The following is an 18377-nucleotide window of genomic DNA, read 5'->3' as shown; positions in this document are numbered from 1 at the left end:
ACAGACAGTAGAATATGTTAACAATACCCATGATTATATATATTATATATATATATATATATATATATATATATATATATATATATAAAACCCTGTTCTTATTATAACACAACAATCCACTGTAAAAAATGTCAACATTAAATGTAATAGAAATCTAATAATTAATAGTAAATAAACAAATACATCAAAACAAAATAATGAAAATAAAAACAATAAACATAATAAAATAATTATTAAATTACATTACAAATAATAAAAATGATAAATAATAGATTAGTGACAGTCTGGATAAAATGTAAGGTAAAAGGTATATAGTCAATATATATATAGATGTATATATGGGTGTTTCTGCAACTGCGGGCACTTTTGACTCTCCAACATTTAGAAAAATCAACCCCTGTGAATTTTAATTTTAACCTTCATAGTCAGTAATACTTATATAAAGGTCAACAAAATTGCATGGGGTCATTAAGATTTTAATCTGGAACATGTTTATTTTTTATGTTTTTCAACTAAATGTCCTTACTTAACGTTACAATCAGGGATTGAAATGAACTTTTTCATTTTTAAGTTACCGCCATTCATAACTTCTACTAGCTAAAAAAAATTAATAAATAAACCAACAGCTTGAGGCTGTCTACACTGGATGTGACAAAGCGACCGTTGCAAATAAGTTTGTGTCAGTGTTAAGGGTGTGCGATATTGACAAAAAAATGATATCTCAATATTTTGGGGGATTTTATCGATAAAGATAATTAGACGATAGTTTGCTGAGCGTGTTATTGTGCTGATATCTTAAGGACTACCGTAGACAGCTGACTCCTAAAGTTTTTGATATTCTTCATATTCTGTGTGGTCAGTTCACAGCAGTGATATAAATTAATATTTTCAAATAAGTTTAAATTGATTTTAACCTTTTATGGGCATTTTTACCTTTATAAAGCCATTTTTTCTAAAAGTGTGCATCATCTTTTGAGTCAAATTCTTACATTTAATCAATCAATTATAATAATAATACACTTAGGCTGTTACTAAACAAATGAAATCAGTATCAAGAAAATTAATCTTTGCAGAAGTTTATGGCATTTAGATGTATTTTCCCATGTTAATGCAGCTTAGAGGGACATGGAATGATTTAACCTGCAGTTACAAATGCATAAATAAAAATGTTGATATTTTAAACATTAAATGTTGAATACTGATATTTAAAATTATTTAAAAAAATAAAAAGATACTTTAAATGTAAAATTAAAACTGATAATAGTTGACAGCAAGTCACTGTTAATAAGTGATTCATTGCGATTGAACCGAATCATTTAAACGGTTGATTCATTCAGGAACGAAAATCCGTCATGTTGCTCAGAGACGCAAAACAGCATTGTGGCTGAGTTTGGGATGTCTTTTGTTGGCGAAATAGAGCAAAAACAGCCAATATGGTGTCTAAAACGTAGGTTTCTTGATATTAACTTATTGTTTATTGAACTGTGGTATAAAATCAATATCACATTTGTAACCATGCTGATTTTTAAAGAAAAAAAATCGCACTCTTTGTGTTAATGAGTGAACATAACTTACGAAAAGTAACCCGCCAAATTGGCTAGTGATTTTGTTACCCACCAAAGCTGATTTTTACCCACATTTGGCAGGTGTTAATTTCAAACCCTGGTTACAATAATGTTCATTATATCCTTTTTTTTTTTTTTTCTTTTTATAAAAATGCAATATTCCAATAGCTTTCAAATTTTGTTAGTTTTGTAAATAATGATATAAAAAAAAATATGGGAAAAAATAAAATAAAGCAGAGCTACGGTAATGACATCTTGTGTCGGTAAGAACACAATGTTAAAGTGCCATGAAATCAAACAGACTACTGTACAGAACAACAGTAAAATAAACAGAAAACAGAAGGTATTACATGTGTAAAAGATAGTAGTAGTTTTGCAGTAAAGAACTCAAACTGTTTTTTGTTTAAAAAAAGGCATGCAGTACTTTGTGTTTTGCCCTCTGGTTTCTTTTATTTATCCTCCACTGCCTTCTTTTCAGATTTATCCCTCTTTTTGTCAGCTGAGAGACACTCTTTATTTGCCCATTTTTCTTTCTCTTTTTGTAACGTTCTTTTCCCTTCTGCAGATACTCTGCATACCTCTCTGGGTCTTTTCTCATTTCCTCTCTGCATTTCTTTGATCTTATTGTTGATGAATTTGGTCTCATCTAGGGTTACAAAATGTCATGTTTAAATATAATTTACAATAGATTGAATATTTGTAATTTAACATACAGTAAACCTTGAACTTGTCTCTACCGCAACACCTAAATTTGCTGTGGTAAAAACATGTTGCGGAAATGACATTTTTTGCTGATATTGCAGCTAATTGGCAGCTAGCAAGATCTACTACATTAGTTTTGAGTCTTAGCATCTTAATATACATTAATTAAACTGTAATATCTTTAGATACCTCGGATTTAAATAATTTTCATCCAATCTCTGTGGTTCCTTTTATCTAATCCTTTTATAAATTGCGTTGTGTCAACTTCAATCATTTTTTAATAAGAATCATATCTCAGAGGTCTTTCAGTCAGGTTTTAAGCCTTTCCACAGCACTGAATCTGCTCTTTTGATAGTTCGAAATAACATTTATACAGCTACTGATGCTGGTGACTCTGTAATTCTGGTACTCCTAGACTTATCCGTTGCCTTTGATACTGTTGATCACACATTGCTTTTATCTAGATTACAATCCCATGTGGCGATAAAAGGCTTGGTCCTTAACTGGTTTAAGTCTTTTCTATCTGAGAGATACTTCTCCGTTAGGACTGGCAATTGTACCTCCTCTGCTACCCCACTCATATCTGGACTTCCCCAGTCTCTATCTTGTCACCTTCGCTCTTCTCCCTCTATTTGCTTCCTTTAGGCTCGATTTTGAGAAAGTTTGGAGTATCGTTCCATTTTTATGTAGATGATAGTTAGATCTACCTGCCGATAAAAAGAAATGACCCCTCTGCTTTACTTACTCTACTGTCCTGCCTTGACAAGGTCTTTGGCTATCTAATATATTTTTAACTCTCAATGATTCTAAGACTGAGATTATAATAATTTTTGGTCCATCTGATAAAGCTGAGTTGAATAATTTCATCCTGGGCAATTTGTCTGTTTTTAATTCAAGCTGTGTACGTAATCTTGGTGTCCTCATTGATGGTCGCCTAACATTGTATAAACATATATCCTCTGTCGTTGCCTCTAGTTTCTTTCAGCTTCGTACACTTTCCAAAATAAAACATTTTTTGTCTGAAAAGTCTCGTGAGACAGTTATCCACGTTTTTATAACTTCACGTTTGGATTACTGCAACTCTCTATTTTATGGTATCTCCAAATCTTAGGTAGCTCGACTTCAATTGGTTCAAAATGCTGCAGCTAAATATCTCAAAAATGGTCGCAAATATGACCACGCCACCCCCATTTTGCGAGACCTCCATTGGCTCCCAGTCCACTTCAGGACTGATTTTAAAATTATTTTATTTGTGTTTAAATGTCTACATAATCTTGCTCCAAAATAACTGTCTGATTTACTGTGTCCCTATAACCCTCCTAGAAGTTTAAGATCTAGCAACTTAACTTATTGACCTTTACTCAAGGCTGAAACGCAGAGGGGACCGAGCCTTTTCGGTGGTGGGTCCTCGATTGTGGAATAGTTTTCCTGTACAACTTAGAATGGCCCCCTCTTTATCAGTTTTCAAATCTCTCCTTAAAACTCATTTGTTTTCCTTAGCCTTCAACATGTGTTAATTTGTTGATTTTCATTCCTGTTTCAAATTGTGTGTGCCCATGTTATATCGAGCAGCCTATTTTATTTTGGATTTTATATTGGACTTATTCTCCTCATGTACAGCACTTTGGTCAGCCTCTAGGCTGTTTTGAAAGTGCTTTAAAAATAAATAAACTTAATATACATTTATTTTTAAAATGTAGTTCAAAGGACACACAATAAATACTGACACAGAAAACCATAGAAATTAGACTTATTTGTCTTTGATAAAATGTCAAAATTTTCATTGTTGCTGTAAGGACTCAAAAGTGTGGGACAGGCACATTTAGTTGAAAAAAATCATAAAAATGATCAGTAAATAATACAAAAATAATTAAGATGCTGTAAATTAATATGTCTATTAAATTCCATTTGAAATAATGTCAAATTGTGATTCAATTAGCTTATTTTACGTATTTCAGTTGTGGGACATGAACAAAAATAGTGTTTGGACCTATAAATGCTTCATAATTTTATATTAAATCACATTAATCATTCATTATATTTTTTGTCAAGGTGTGTAATGACACCATGAATATACTTATAAATCATCATATGACAAATTTTAACATAAATCTCACTGCTATGACTTAAAAGTGTCCATAGTTGCAGAAACACCCATATATATATATATATATATATATATATATATATATATATATATATATATATATATATATATATATATATATACCGTATTGACCCGAATATAAGACGACCCTGATTATAAGACGACCTCCCTTTTTCCAGATGTACCTTTTGGAAAAAGGCTTTTTGAAAACCAAATCTGGTTTTTTTTCCCTCTCTCTGTAAAACACATTTTTTCTTAAATTATTTTCATATTGCATATTCTTCCTATTTTAATTTTTGTTTTGAAATATTGGTAAAATGTACCAACAATGACATTGAAAAATATACACTTACCACTGAAATAACAGGTAGCCCATCTGAATTAAATAACATTTAGTCCATCCATCACATAGTAGCCTACCAAAATTGTATTATCAGTAGAAGTGAAATCTTATTGTAGTCTTCAAATCTGGGTACTGTCTTATGTTTTAAAATCACTCGCGATCTTTACAACACACATTACATTACATATTTCATGGCACACTTGTTTTATGCGTTTTAGGCGCCACCTATTGTTGTGGATGTATTACTGACATGTCAAAGTCTAGACCCCGAATATAAGATGACCGCGTCTTTTCAGATGCATTTCCAAGAAAAAAACATCGTCTTATATTCGGGTCAATACGGTATATATATATATATATATATATATATATGAAGAGTTCAGATGCAAAAGCCTCTAAGTGTATATATAGAACAGATTATTAACATGATATGGTGTGATATGTAACAAAGCATTGGATTTTATTCAAACAAAGGAACTTTGATCTTGTGCAGTGATCTATACCAAGTTATGATCGCGTTGCTGAGTATAGCTAGCGTTCAGTTCATTTTACCCTGACTGGGCAACCGATTGAGCACTTTTTCTAAGGTAAAAACAGAGATACATTTTATCACCACGTTTCTGCCATTTAACAAAATATACCATTAGGAGGTCTAGAACATGAAATCCAATAAAAAAAAATAATTTATCTCAACATTTAACATCATTTGCAGCTAGTGTTTGAAGGGAGGCATCACGCCAATATATTTCCTGGTTTTGTCGCGACTTTTCGGCAACAATATATTTTTGCTGCAGTGCCACCCAGTGGATATAATTGCAATTACACACTCTATTCAATGAGGGGTATAAGGATAAACAGCCAAAAATGGGGTTTGGCGAGTTTTAAATGCAGTAATTTGATCGCAATAAAAAGGTCAACCATGCGGTTACAATGCACGTTAAAGGGTTAAAAATTATATATATATATATATATATATATATATATATATATATATGTGTGTGTGTGTGCATGTGTGTAAGTTTCACAAATTTGGACTGTTTTCAATCAATTATGAGTTATAAATTCAAAGGAATTTAATTCCATTTATTCCAATAAAATTAATACAGGTAATTCTCAGAGCATGTTCTTATAAAATGCATACAATGATATATTTAAATAAAATTTCTCATCAACACTGAAAGCATATGTCTTTTGCATATTTTGCTGTTTTTGTGTGTGTGTGGTTAATGTTTAGTTAAATAATTTCTCATTGTGTTTAATAAAAAAGGGTAAATGCAGTAATAGCATGGTAATAACATGGTAATAAGATGTAACGGTCAAAATTGATTTTTTTAAACTTTTTTTCACTTTCACTCATTCATTTGAAGTCATTGGTCTGATACAACATGGTATTAGTTGAAAAAAAAAAAAAAAAACATTAAGGACTGTTTTATAAAATAATGATTCTTCTGATACCAACAGACCCAGAATGTGAAAACTGTATACAGATTTTGAAGGCATTATGAGGCTTAATAATTTCCTTTCAAAGTGCAACATACATAACAAATGGCATGTTAATCAACTGGGACATGTGGAATTTTCATTCTGTCAGCATATGAAACAAGTGCAACTGAAGTAACTCACCCATGATGGAGACGTCGTACTCGATCTGGAACAGAGCCTCCTGGCCACACTGAGTCAGTACTGTAAGAGCATCGCTCAGAGTGGCACTGTGTAAAACCACACCATCCACACTTAAGATCCGATCGCCTGCTTTTAGAGTCCCTTCCCTGCACAACAACACACACAACATGATCTCACAGAATTCCGTGTAATGTTCACGGACTTAATTAACCTCCGAATCTGTGGTGGAATCACGGAATTGCCGAAAATTCCGTGATGGGCTCACAGAAAAAATTCTGTGATGGGCTCACAGAAAAAAATCCGTGATGGGCTCACAGAAGTGATACCAATGTAAGTCAGTGACAGGCATCAGCCGTGCTCCACGCACGGAAACCCTTAGCATCAATATGCCGACGCGATACTGGAAAATTTATCGTCATCATTATTGTTCAGAACTGGGTAGGTTTAGGGTAGGGGTGGGGTCAGGTACTCCAGTGAAAGTATAACTGCATCGGAGTCACTCTTTTTACGTGATCCGATGCAGCGCTGGTGTTGAACCAGTGAATCCGTGCATGGACCACGGCTGATGCCTTCTGTGAGCCCATCACGGAATTTTCGGCGATTCCGTGATGCCACCACAGATTCGGGGTTAATTAAATCCGTGAACATTACACGGAATTCTGTGAGATCAGGTTGACACACAACAGTCCCATTTTTTGATCAATGAAATGTATAACATACACTATCGTTCAAAAAAATCTTACCAACCTTTTATTTTTTTCAAAATTTTCTATATAAATGTGACTTATATAAATCACATCTATAAATTGAGTATGAATTGGAAAACCACATTTTTCATGACAACATTACAGATATATTTTCAATAGAATTTACACTACCATTTCAGTAACAATTTACAATAAGGTCTTGTTTGTTAGCATTAGATAATCCTTTTACAAACATGAACTAACAATGAGCAATACATTTTTACAGTATTTATTATCCTTTGTTAATGTAAGTAAAAATGTTAAAGCTAGTTCACATTGCACTAACGTATGTTAAAAGTACAACTTTTTAACTTAAATGTTTTAGGAAATGTTGAATTCAGCATTAATATTAATAAACATTTTACAAGTATTTTGATAGTACATTGGTAGTTCATGTTAACTAAGCAGTTCGCTAATTTTAATAAATTCAACTTTTTTGAAAAGTGTTACCTTCTTATAGAGTAAGTTTGTAAATATTTTTTAATTATTATATATAAGCTTTCAAAATATTTTTGTGCATTTAGTCCACTACATTAAACAACAATCTCACTTCATACTGGATGAATTTTTGGTATTTTTTTTTTTAAAGGCAAAATGGTTGATGCCTTAATATTCTGCCAAGGTAGCCAGCTTCTTTAAAACACTCTTGATATTCCACACTAATGATTAATGCTACACGTAAGAGGACCTGTTTGAGAGCACTATAATTTCTTCATGAAATGTCTAGGGGCCTTCAGGAGAGACCATGTATACAATTTCCACCCATCAATCAAGGCAGCCTTTGTCTCTAACATCAAAGGGGTTTTATTGAAGACGTTCTCTCTCCAGACACATATGTTTATTTATTTTTCTCTTTTGGCAGGTTGTGTGATGCTGATATAAGTAGGGAAAAGTGGTTGGTAAGAGAGGCATGGAGAATCCTAAAACTAAGCATAATAGCTAGCCATCTAAGCTGAGAGGGAAATCTCTGGCCTGCTTTCTGGATTTGGATAAAATGCAAATAGTGTGTTCTTGATGCGCCAAACATGGAAGATGACTGTGTTCCTTATACATGTCGTTTGTTAAAATCAGAATTTACCTAAAAAGTTTAACACCAACAAAATGAAGTTATGTGTTCGATAAACATGCTAATCAATTAGCCCGCTAAGCTAACATTATGTCCTCCATTCCCTGCAGTTGGCATGCTAATCAATTAGCCTACTAAGCTAACATATCCAATGCAAGTTATCTTGCAAATAAGTTTTAAAAGCTACTTTATTTTACATTAGGCGGGTAACCCCTCGTGATGGTGGCCATTTTGAGATCACATGACCTGCCGAATACTACTCACTTTATCGAGTCATTGTATAAAATGGCATCAGTGACAAAGTTTTTGCAGGAACTTAAAGAGTTTCATTTTGAGTTATACATTACCTGTCAGCAGGACCACCTGGTCGGACGTGTGTGACCACCAAAGGACGAGATCTGTGCCAGTCCTCATGGGATCCACCTGTATTATAACACATATTTAAAATGCTGTAGTCTGTAGTTAAATCTGCAACCATTTGATTTTAGGAATATTGCAAAAACTATTAAAATAAAAATAAAATAAAATGAGTGGCAACAACCACAAACTCACCTCGCATAACAAAGCCGAAACTGTTGCCCTCTTTCTGCAAACAGATCTCGATTGTCTTGGAAATAACACCTGAGGTACTGTCTGGCGCTAAGAGGGACAACAGAGACAGGAGAGAAGCAATAGCATCTCTAAATCAGCACCTTTTACTGGGCGAAAGGCCAGTTCTGGTGGACAATCAGATAAATAAACCCAGATGCAAACTGACGTTCAGCAGAAGGTCAGCCAGAAACACTGAGCTTATAAACCAGCCAATTTATCTGCCATGCACAAGATATATTGCAATCGTTAGCCAGTATATCACAACACATGCCAAACTGAGCCAATGAGAGACAATCACCTTGATCCATTATAATCGGAGAGTATGGATGTGAAAATTTCAGATCTTGCTATATTAACTAGATATTTTTTTCCTTTTTTAATTGGTCAATGGCAATGTCATATCTAGAAATGGTTGAAAAATGTTCGACAAATTTTGCAAAATGTTTGCAAAAAAAAAAAAAAAGCTTATTATTAGTTTACAAGGTTTACAATTTTGGATGATTTCATACAAGCTTTGAAGATTACCAGCCGGTAAACTGACAACTATCTCTAACTGACCAAACATCTGCCAATGAATCAGCCTGGGGTGAATTTCCCAAAAGCACCGTTAGTCAACTATGGTCACATATTTGTTTGTTTTCTATATAGTTCATGATTTGCTATTTCCCAAAATCATAGTTCTAACAAACATTCGCAAACATCATAGCAAAGCCTTGTGGTTGGAACTACTGGTTAGAAGCATATATTCATGTTAGTATTAGCTAACTATGGTCACAACATTACTACCATACTAAACTATTCTGTGTAACAAAAACCATAGTTCCAATGAACACTCGCAAACAGCGTCGCAAAGCTGTGTGGTTGGAGCTACAGCTCTATTTGTATTAGCAAACTACATTCGCAAATTCGGTAATTTCCAACATATTTCTATGATTTGCTGTTTCAGAAACCATAGTTCCAACGAACATTCGTAAACAGCATCGTAAAGTTGTGTGGTTGAAACTACGGCTCTCGTCCTGTTATTGGAAGCATAGGTTCTTGTTGGTATTGACTAACAGCGATTGCAAATTTGGTCATTACCAACATAACTTTATGATTTGCTGTTTCCCGAAATCATAGCTCCAAAGAACATTCACAAACAACATCGCAAAGCTTTGTTGTTGGAACTACATCGTGACTTGTGGTTAAAAGCAGAGTTTCTTGTTAGCATTAGCTAACTATGGTCACAAATTCAGACATTACCAACATAGTTGTACAATTTGCTGTTTTCCGAAGTCATAGTTCAAGTCAACGAATATTCATAAACAGCATCATAAAGTTGAGTGGTTGGAACTACAGCTCTTGACCTGTTATTAGAAGCATGATTTCTTGTTAGTATTAGCTAACTACAATTGCAAATTTGGTCATTAATAACATAGTTCTACGATTTGCTGTTTCAGAAACCATAGTTCCAAAGGACATCTGCAAACAGCATCGCAAAGCTTTGTGGTTGGAACTACGTCTTGACCTGTGGTTATAAGCAGGGTTTCTTGTTAGTATTAGCTAACAATGGACACAAATTTGGACGTTACCAACATAGTTGTGCAATTTGCTGTTATCCGTAATCATAGTTTCAGCAAACATTCGTAAACAGCATCGTAAAGTTGTGTGGTTGGAGCTACATCTCTCAACCTGTGGTTAGAAGCATAGTTTCTTGTAGTATTAGCTAACTACGGTCACAAATTTAGACATTACCAACATAGTTCTACGAATTGCTATTTTTCAAAATCAAAACTTGTATCGTTAGCTCTTGACCTGTGTTTAGAAGCATAGTTTCTTGTTATTATTAGCCAACTATGGTCCCAAATGCCGTTGTTACCTAAATAGTTTGACAATTCACCATTTCCCGAAATTAACAATTTAAATCAAATTGTTACATAATTACATCATTGTTAAAAGTTTTGGTGTTCCAAATAACATTCACAAACATTTGTAAAACCTGTGTGATTGGAACAACAGCTCCTGACCTATGGTAGGAATCATAGTTTCTAGTTAGTATGACATGTGGACAATAGATGTGCCACAAAGATACAATTGTCACGGTTCATGGGCTCATGGTCTCATCCTCGCTCTGTTTGTGTGTGTGCGTGTGTGTCTGATTGAGGCTGATTCGCTCCAGCTGCGGATCATTTACAGCACTATATTAGACCCTTCACGCTGTCCTTTGTTGTCAGATCCTTGGATTGTCTGTCGTGCTCTGTTCAGTGGTTTCCGGCCATTCCTGCTTCCTGATTCTTCGTTTCCTGGCCTCCGTCACCGGATACTGGCAGCCCATTGCATCCCGGCGCTACCTGCCTACCTACGTGGTGCACGACCCACATCCTTCACTTTGTGTGATCTAGATGTGATTTTCAATAAACCGCTCTTGTTTCCGCACTTTGAATCCTCCAGTCTTTATTTATGACAACAATAGTTTTGGAAAACAAATGTGACTAGCTAGTTAATTCCATCATAACCAATAGAGCTCAATTGGAATTGCGACCATAGTTAGCTAACAATACTTTTTAGGAAACACACCCCATAGTAGTTAAGCAGCAAATTACTTATGAGAATGCGAAACACATCACTGGGCAAAATATCAGTTCATCGCTGATATCATGGTATCGCATTCATCAAAACTATTGCATGAGGATTTTAAGGATCACATGTTGGTAAATTGGTAAAGCTAATGTTTCTAACCAAGATTAATACTTTAACAACTTTGCAAAATAACCGACTGGCTTACTTATCGATGTCTATGTTGAAATCGGAGAAAGTATTTTAACATCCAAATATGATACACAGCAGCTTTCAACATGAAGCCATGCATTCTCCATTACTGTGTATAATTATATATACACAAACTGAAGTGGACTTACTGACGCAAAGACATTTTCACGATGATATTCACTCATGAGGTCTGAGACTGGCTCAGACTGGGGCTAAATTAACAGGAACATGCCACAAGACAGGCAAAAGTCAGAATACTCAACTTCCTACCAGGTGAAGGCAGTTCATACTCCACTTCCAGCACGACGCGCTCGCCTACGTTTTTTAGCAGACTGATGATCTCGTCGTGACGCAGCTTGGTCAAGTTGATGCCATTGACTGACTTGATGTAGTCGCCCACATTGAGCTGATCGCTCCTGAGACACATTGAAATGTAACTCAATCATGTAATTACTGAAATTAGAGTAATTAAACAGTTTAGCAAATATCTGGCACACAATGTTTTGTTGAACAATGTAAAAGTCGGCTTTTCCAATGTTTAATAAAATTAGCTTTGTTAGCATTCAACATTTAATGTAGAGAAATTAACAAGATAACATATGAAGGTCCAGAGAAGATTTCCGTCAATGGTCAAAAACATAGAAAACATAATTATATTTTGAATGGAAAGTAAATGCAAAGTGAGAACTCCTTATCTGTTGTTGAACACCCCACAGGGAGTATAAATATGCTCATTTAGATGCTAATTAGACAAATTAATGTTATTCATTCCCTTTTGTCCTCTGGGCGTACACGAGCTAGCACAATGATGCCTGACAAAAATTTGTCATCAGCCCAGATGCGCTCCATAACATCCTCATACCAGCCACAAGGAAAGAAGAAACAACTGAAGATGGGAAAACTTTCACATCACAGGAATGAGTTTAATCAAAAGTGAGTATGAGGAAAAATAAATTTAACGACAATGTATTCCCTTCTTTATTTCTAAGGCTCATAACTTACTGTACCTATGAATGTTTTACACACTGTTGCATTCCAAAATGTGTCATAATGCAACAGAAGTATGTGTTCCTTAAATTAGCTGCTTCTACGGTGTATTGTCTTTTTCTGGACAACTACTGTGAAGGCAGTACAGCAAACTCTTGCTGAATCTTTCCTGTTGATCTTAATCTTGCTTGCTATAGCTAGTTAAATTGTTGTTATGCTCAGCTTATATCTAGCTACCCTGTTTAATAGCACAGTTTAATAGTTAATACTGTTTAATAACACATATATTTAAGGTAATTCTATTGACCACTTGAGCATCGATGCCTTGTTACTACCACAGTAACACAAAAACAGCAAAGCTAATGATAAGTAAGTAACGAAACGCAACATATACATGTTGCTACATCCGCAGGCATTATGGTGTGTGCACACCAAAAGCAAATTCAATTATTTGAGTGAGTAAATTACATAAAAATTCAATGCAAAGATGCAAATAGGTGCAAATTTGCGTCGAGTGACACGAATGACGTGAATTGTGCGATGTGTTCACTGCAAACGCATGATATTTTCCTTAATCACGCAAACTGAAAAATTTCAACTTGAGCAGAAAATTTGCATGATGTGTTGTAGCGCAAGCCAATCAGTGAAGAGCTTATTGACACGTCCGGTTGTATCAGAAAATGATACACCTGCCAGCCAATCAGAATCGAGTATTCAGACAGACCATGGCATTTTTATTCGCGACAAGAAAAACATCCCGAAAGTAATCTAGAGGGAGTAACGTGAAGCAAATATTAATTTTGCTTTTGTTGTGCACACACCGTTAGCATAAATTAAGTGTTTCTATGATCAGTTTTCTCTTTCAGGTAAGCAACTGTAATAGTAGAAGAACAGTTTGAATCTTGCTAAGCACGTTAGCTATATCAAGTAAAATTATTGCAATGTTTAACTTAAAGCTAACTAATAGCATAAATATTTGAAGGTATATAAATAACTGAATTTTATCGACCACTTGAACAATAAGGTTTGTTGCCACCACAGTAACACAAAATTAGTAATTTAACAAAACATTAAGTATGTAACATAACTCAACAAGTACGCGATGCTACATAAGTAAGCATTAGTATAAATTAGTTGCCTCTGGAGTCAGTTTTCTCTAGGTCAGCGATTGTAATGGCAGAACAACTGTTTAAATCTTGCAGAATAAGTATATTAGTCAAACTGTTGAAGGATTATGGCTAGAAGGGATACAGCTACAGCCAAAATAAACTCAAATCTTGCGACATATAGTTCATGAGTTGTCTTCTTCACTGTCCGCTTCATTTTATTTTCTGTCCATCCGGCGAGATTTTAAGAGATTTTAGTTCAAAGGACTTTGCCACAACGTAGGCTGATTAGTTTGCTAGCTGTCTGTTTATTTAATTCATTTTTATTTTATTTTTTCTTTCACTTTGTTCCCGTCCATCTGCCGAGATTTTGCGTCACTTCCAGCCATAGCTGTATCCCTTCTAACCACAACCATATTTTATTTTATAGCTAGCTACCTGAACAGGTACCGTTAAAGAGCACAGCCCTTATGAAAATTAACCATGCTTTTATTTCAAAAAAAAAAAAAGAAAAGAAAAAAGGCTACTATAGTAAACCATGATAACCACAAATTAACCATGGTTTTATGTGTGGCAAAATTGTGGTTATACAAATAGTAATCAATATGGCAAAAAAAAAAATTAAATAAAAAAAATAAATAAATAAATAAAAAAACAGTTACTAGACTTTTATTATATTAAAACTAGTGGTGGGCCGTTATCGGCGTTAACGTGCTGCGTTAACGTGAGACTCTTATCGGGCGATAAAAAAAATATCGCCGTTAATCTATTCTCAAAGTTGGGTTGGGAGCTGGGTCTATACTACGCAAGCTATGATGACTTTCACCTTGATATTTTAGCGCGGATGTATACCTAGCCGAATTGCACTGTAGGGGGCGAGAACAAGTCTTCGAACCTGTGTGTATGCGTGCTAACATGGATGCAGCTATGAAGCCGCCGGGTTTGCTTCAGGGAAAATTTATTTTTAAGAAGCTTCCCAATGGAAATCGGCAAGTCATTTCTGTCTCTACGTTACATGGTCGCGCTCTCTGTATCGCGCGCACAGCGGAGTTCCGCCCCGGTTCGCACACACACACACACACAAACAAACGTAAGCGCACACACAAGTGAGCACACTCCCACTCCTATTTGTAAATATTAAGCCGCAAAACGTCTATCTAAATATGACTTCTGTGTGTCTCTGTGTTAATGTATGGCGCAGACGCACGGGTTTGTTCACTACTCATACAGAAGCCCGCGTGACGCTTGCGGCGATATTAACGTCTGTCGTCTCACTAAATGAGGACATAAATACATGAACAACATCTCCAGAACTGCTCTGAGAGTCACTTCATGAGCATTCGAGCGTTTCATTTGAGAAAAACTATCCTCACGGCAACCTGTCAAAATAAAAGTTCGGTTTCACTTGAAGACATTGGGCAGAACGTAATAGGCTACTACTACTAAAACTATTAAAACCTTATCTTTAAGGAATAATCATACAATGTCTTCAATGTTATTATCAATATTAAATTCTTGATGACTGCTAGTTGTTTACTTATCTACTTGGCAGAATTAAAATGAGCCATTTTAATCTAGATTAATCTAGATTAATTCCAAGATTACAGTGAGATTAATCTAGATTAAAAAAATTAATCTATGCCCACCACTAATTAAAACCATGGTTAATTTTCAAAAGGGAAATATTTGAAAGTAATTCTATTGACAATAAGTATTGAGGCTTGTTATAGCAACAGTAACACAAAAACGATAGTGCGAAAAACTAGTGTTAAGAATGTAACTACGTTACTGCATTAGAGAGCATTAGCATAAATTAGCTGCTTCTAAGGTCAGTTTAATCTTTCAGGTAAGCTAATGTAACAGTCTGAATCTTGTTGGCCAAGTAAGCTTACCAAATTTACAATTCTGTCGACCACTTAAGTATTTAGGCTTGTCACTGAAACAGTAACTCAAAAATGTTAATGCTAAACACCAATGTTAAGTTCGCAACAAAACTCAAGTACACATTGCCACATCAGCGAGCATTAACATAAACTGGCTGCTAAGGTCAGTTTTTTCTTTCAGGTCAAGTACGTCTGTCAGTTTTCTTCTACCAGCATTTTAGCTAATGCAAACAATGCTCAAAAACTAATTTAAGTTAAATAAACAATTTTAAGTTGTACTTCACACTTAAAATGCAATACAAGTACATGTTGCCACATTAGCAAGGATTAGCACCCTTAAATTGTAGGTACAAATTGCAACCTAACCTATTTTGTTTGGCATGGTGTTTTCCTGAGATGTCAGGTGACCACTTTGTCATTCTCTGATTGGCTGATACAGTTAATGAGTTATGAGTTTGTGAGGTTGCATTGGTGACTTCAGCTCAAGTCCTCACCTAGCCGCCAGTCCACCCGGCCGCAGGTTGGAGACGCGTGGTTTGCCGTCCTTGTCTGTTCCGCCCGAGATGGTGAGACCTAAAGTGCTTCCTTCCTTCTTAATCAGCTCAACCAGTGTAACCCCACGCAGTTCTTCAGGCAAGAAACACAACAGACAAATACACACACACAAGAGACAGAAGTCGGCAGCATGTTATTATGACACTCACCCTCCTTCACAAAGATGGTCTCAGATATTATATTGGATATGTAAATGAGCTGCATTTACTCCCATCTAACTAAAGATGATACATTTTACGTATTCTCAATATTACGAAAGCTGAAGATTGTTTTAAAATGTTACACCGCATCCAATCTTCAATTCATGCAGCGATTATATGAATTCTTAAACAGAAAATCCAAACCAAGAGGCACATGAAAGAAAACATCTATCACACATCCAGTAGTGCAGCAGAAATTGTGATGCTACACTTTCTTCTGAAATCCAGCTGTGTCACGAAATCTCTCACAGAGTCTAATCTAATCATGCCAATGTCTATGTGGGTTTAAATGTGAACAGCTTGGAACTAAAATGTTTTCTATAAGTAAAAATGTAATGGACTGAAAGCACACAAACAACTCTGTCTTTTCAAAGTATTATAATGATTCCCATAATACAATTTTGGAAAAATCTGTAATCTGACAATTCAATTTTAGTTACATTTTCTATGAAAGAATATTATATTATATTATATTATATTATATTATATTATATTATATTATATTATATTATATTATATTATATTATATTATATTATATTATATTATATTATATTATATTATATTATATTATATTATATTATATTATATTATATTAGCAAATCTTGTATGTTTGTTTATATAAATGCTCTGGCTAATTTAATTTAAAATGGCTATATAACATCTTTTATGTTTGGGGTAAGTCATTTTTTTTTTTTAATGAAAATTAATACTTTTATTCAGTAAGAATACATTAAATTGATCAAAAAGTGAATGTAAAGGCATTAATAATGTTTCAAAAGATTTGTATTTCAAATAAATGCTGTTATTTTAAACCTTTTATTCATTTTATTTGAATATTTCGCAATATTACTGCTTTTTTTTTTTAAACTGTATTTTTGAGGAAATGAATGCAGCTTTGGTGAGCATAAGATATTACTTTCTCCAAACTTTTGAATAAGTATAAATTATACTCATTTAGTTTATAAATTAAATGTATTACATTTTTATGAGACCAGGTTGGTAAATATGTACATACACATAGCAGAATACACATATAAAGTAAAAAATATACACACAGCATTAGTTTTGTATGAAGAAGATGCATGTATCAAATAAGCTGCAGTAGGCTTCATAAAAAATCACAACAACAACAACAACAAAAACTTAAATTAAAACACAAGTCATATGTAAAATAACCCTTGAAAATGTCTGTTCTGCTTTAAGACGTCATTTTGAAACTTTTCCAAAGTCACACTTTGAGTTGACTCAGCTAATCCAATTAGTTTTAAAGAAGAAAGAGGTCTTGGATCAGCAAGCGCTTCCAGCTAGCAGAATGACTCAGACAGACACTTCTCGAGAACCGCAGGAAACATCTGGATAAAGCTGTAACAACACCCTCAAACCCCCAGCGTTCTCCATCTCAAACAGCCATCCAAACCAATGTGGCAAGATGAGCTCAAACATCCCCAATGGGCAAAGACAGACACGATCCCCAAGATCAAAAGACGCTGAAGCAGCCGAGCTGGGAGGATTTGTGTGGGCACAAACAGACGGCATAGAAAGAGAGTCAGCGTACCTGGGATGCTTTGTCTTCTGGATGTGAGCGAGTTGTCTGGCCCCGTTGAGTCCTTGTTCCCCTTAGAGTATGGCCCATCATCTGCAGGACAAGAGAAACAATAAAAATACCTTAGAGAGAGCAGTCCACCCTAAACGTGACTGTGAAAAATGTACTTTCAAATTATGTACTTTCATATAAAACACTCCTGATGAGTGATTCCCACAAAACCTGTCAAGAGAGCGCCTGGGTTATATTTCACACACACACAAACATATATATATATATATATATATATATATATATATATATATATGTATTTTTTTTTTTCTTGAAGGATGCTTATTTTTGGAACCATTATTTTTACATTGTGAAAATTAATATTATACACATGTAAGCCCTAATCTTTACTACATTAAAAAAAAAAAACACATCAATAAAAATGTTAATAAACAAATAAATAATTGCATTGTCATTGTAAAATATCGTTAAAAATGTAAAGTGTGTATATCATGTTAGTATTTTTATCTGGCTTTAATATTTGCGAATTTAAATAAAAATTGTACCATAATACAAAAATTAAACTAAACTAAACTAAACTAAAATAAAAAAAATGACTA

The 18377-nt window shown here is 34.3% G+C and overlaps 1 protein-coding gene across 1 annotated transcript in view; it reads right to left on the bottom strand.

Annotated features, from left to right (window-relative positions):
* grip2b (glutamate receptor interacting protein 2b) overlaps positions 1 to 18377 on the bottom strand; it is a 136432-nt gene that overhangs the window by 41432 nt on the left and 76623 nt on the right. The window contains exons 2-7 of the mRNA XM_058759408.1: positions 17779 to 17859; positions 15962 to 16094; positions 11762 to 11907; positions 8705 to 8791; positions 8500 to 8575; positions 6341 to 6486 (exon numbers count right to left, since the gene is read on the bottom strand). Of these exons, the coding sequence (XP_058615391.1) occupies positions 6341 to 6486; positions 8500 to 8575; positions 8705 to 8791; positions 11762 to 11907; positions 15962 to 16094; positions 17779 to 17859 (669 nt within the window). The remainder of the gene's footprint in view (positions 1 to 6340; positions 6487 to 8499; positions 8576 to 8704; positions 8792 to 11761; positions 11908 to 15961; positions 16095 to 17778; positions 17860 to 18377) is intronic.

This window comes from Onychostoma macrolepis, chromosome 22 (genome assembly GCF_012432095.1).
Source record: "Onychostoma macrolepis isolate SWU-2019 chromosome 22, ASM1243209v1, whole genome shotgun sequence".
In the NCBI taxonomy this organism is placed as follows: domain Eukaryota; kingdom Metazoa; phylum Chordata; class Actinopteri; order Cypriniformes; family Cyprinidae; genus Onychostoma; species Onychostoma macrolepis.
The sequence above is the reverse complement of the archived record's forward strand: the minus strand, read 5'-3'. Positions and strand labels throughout refer to the sequence as shown.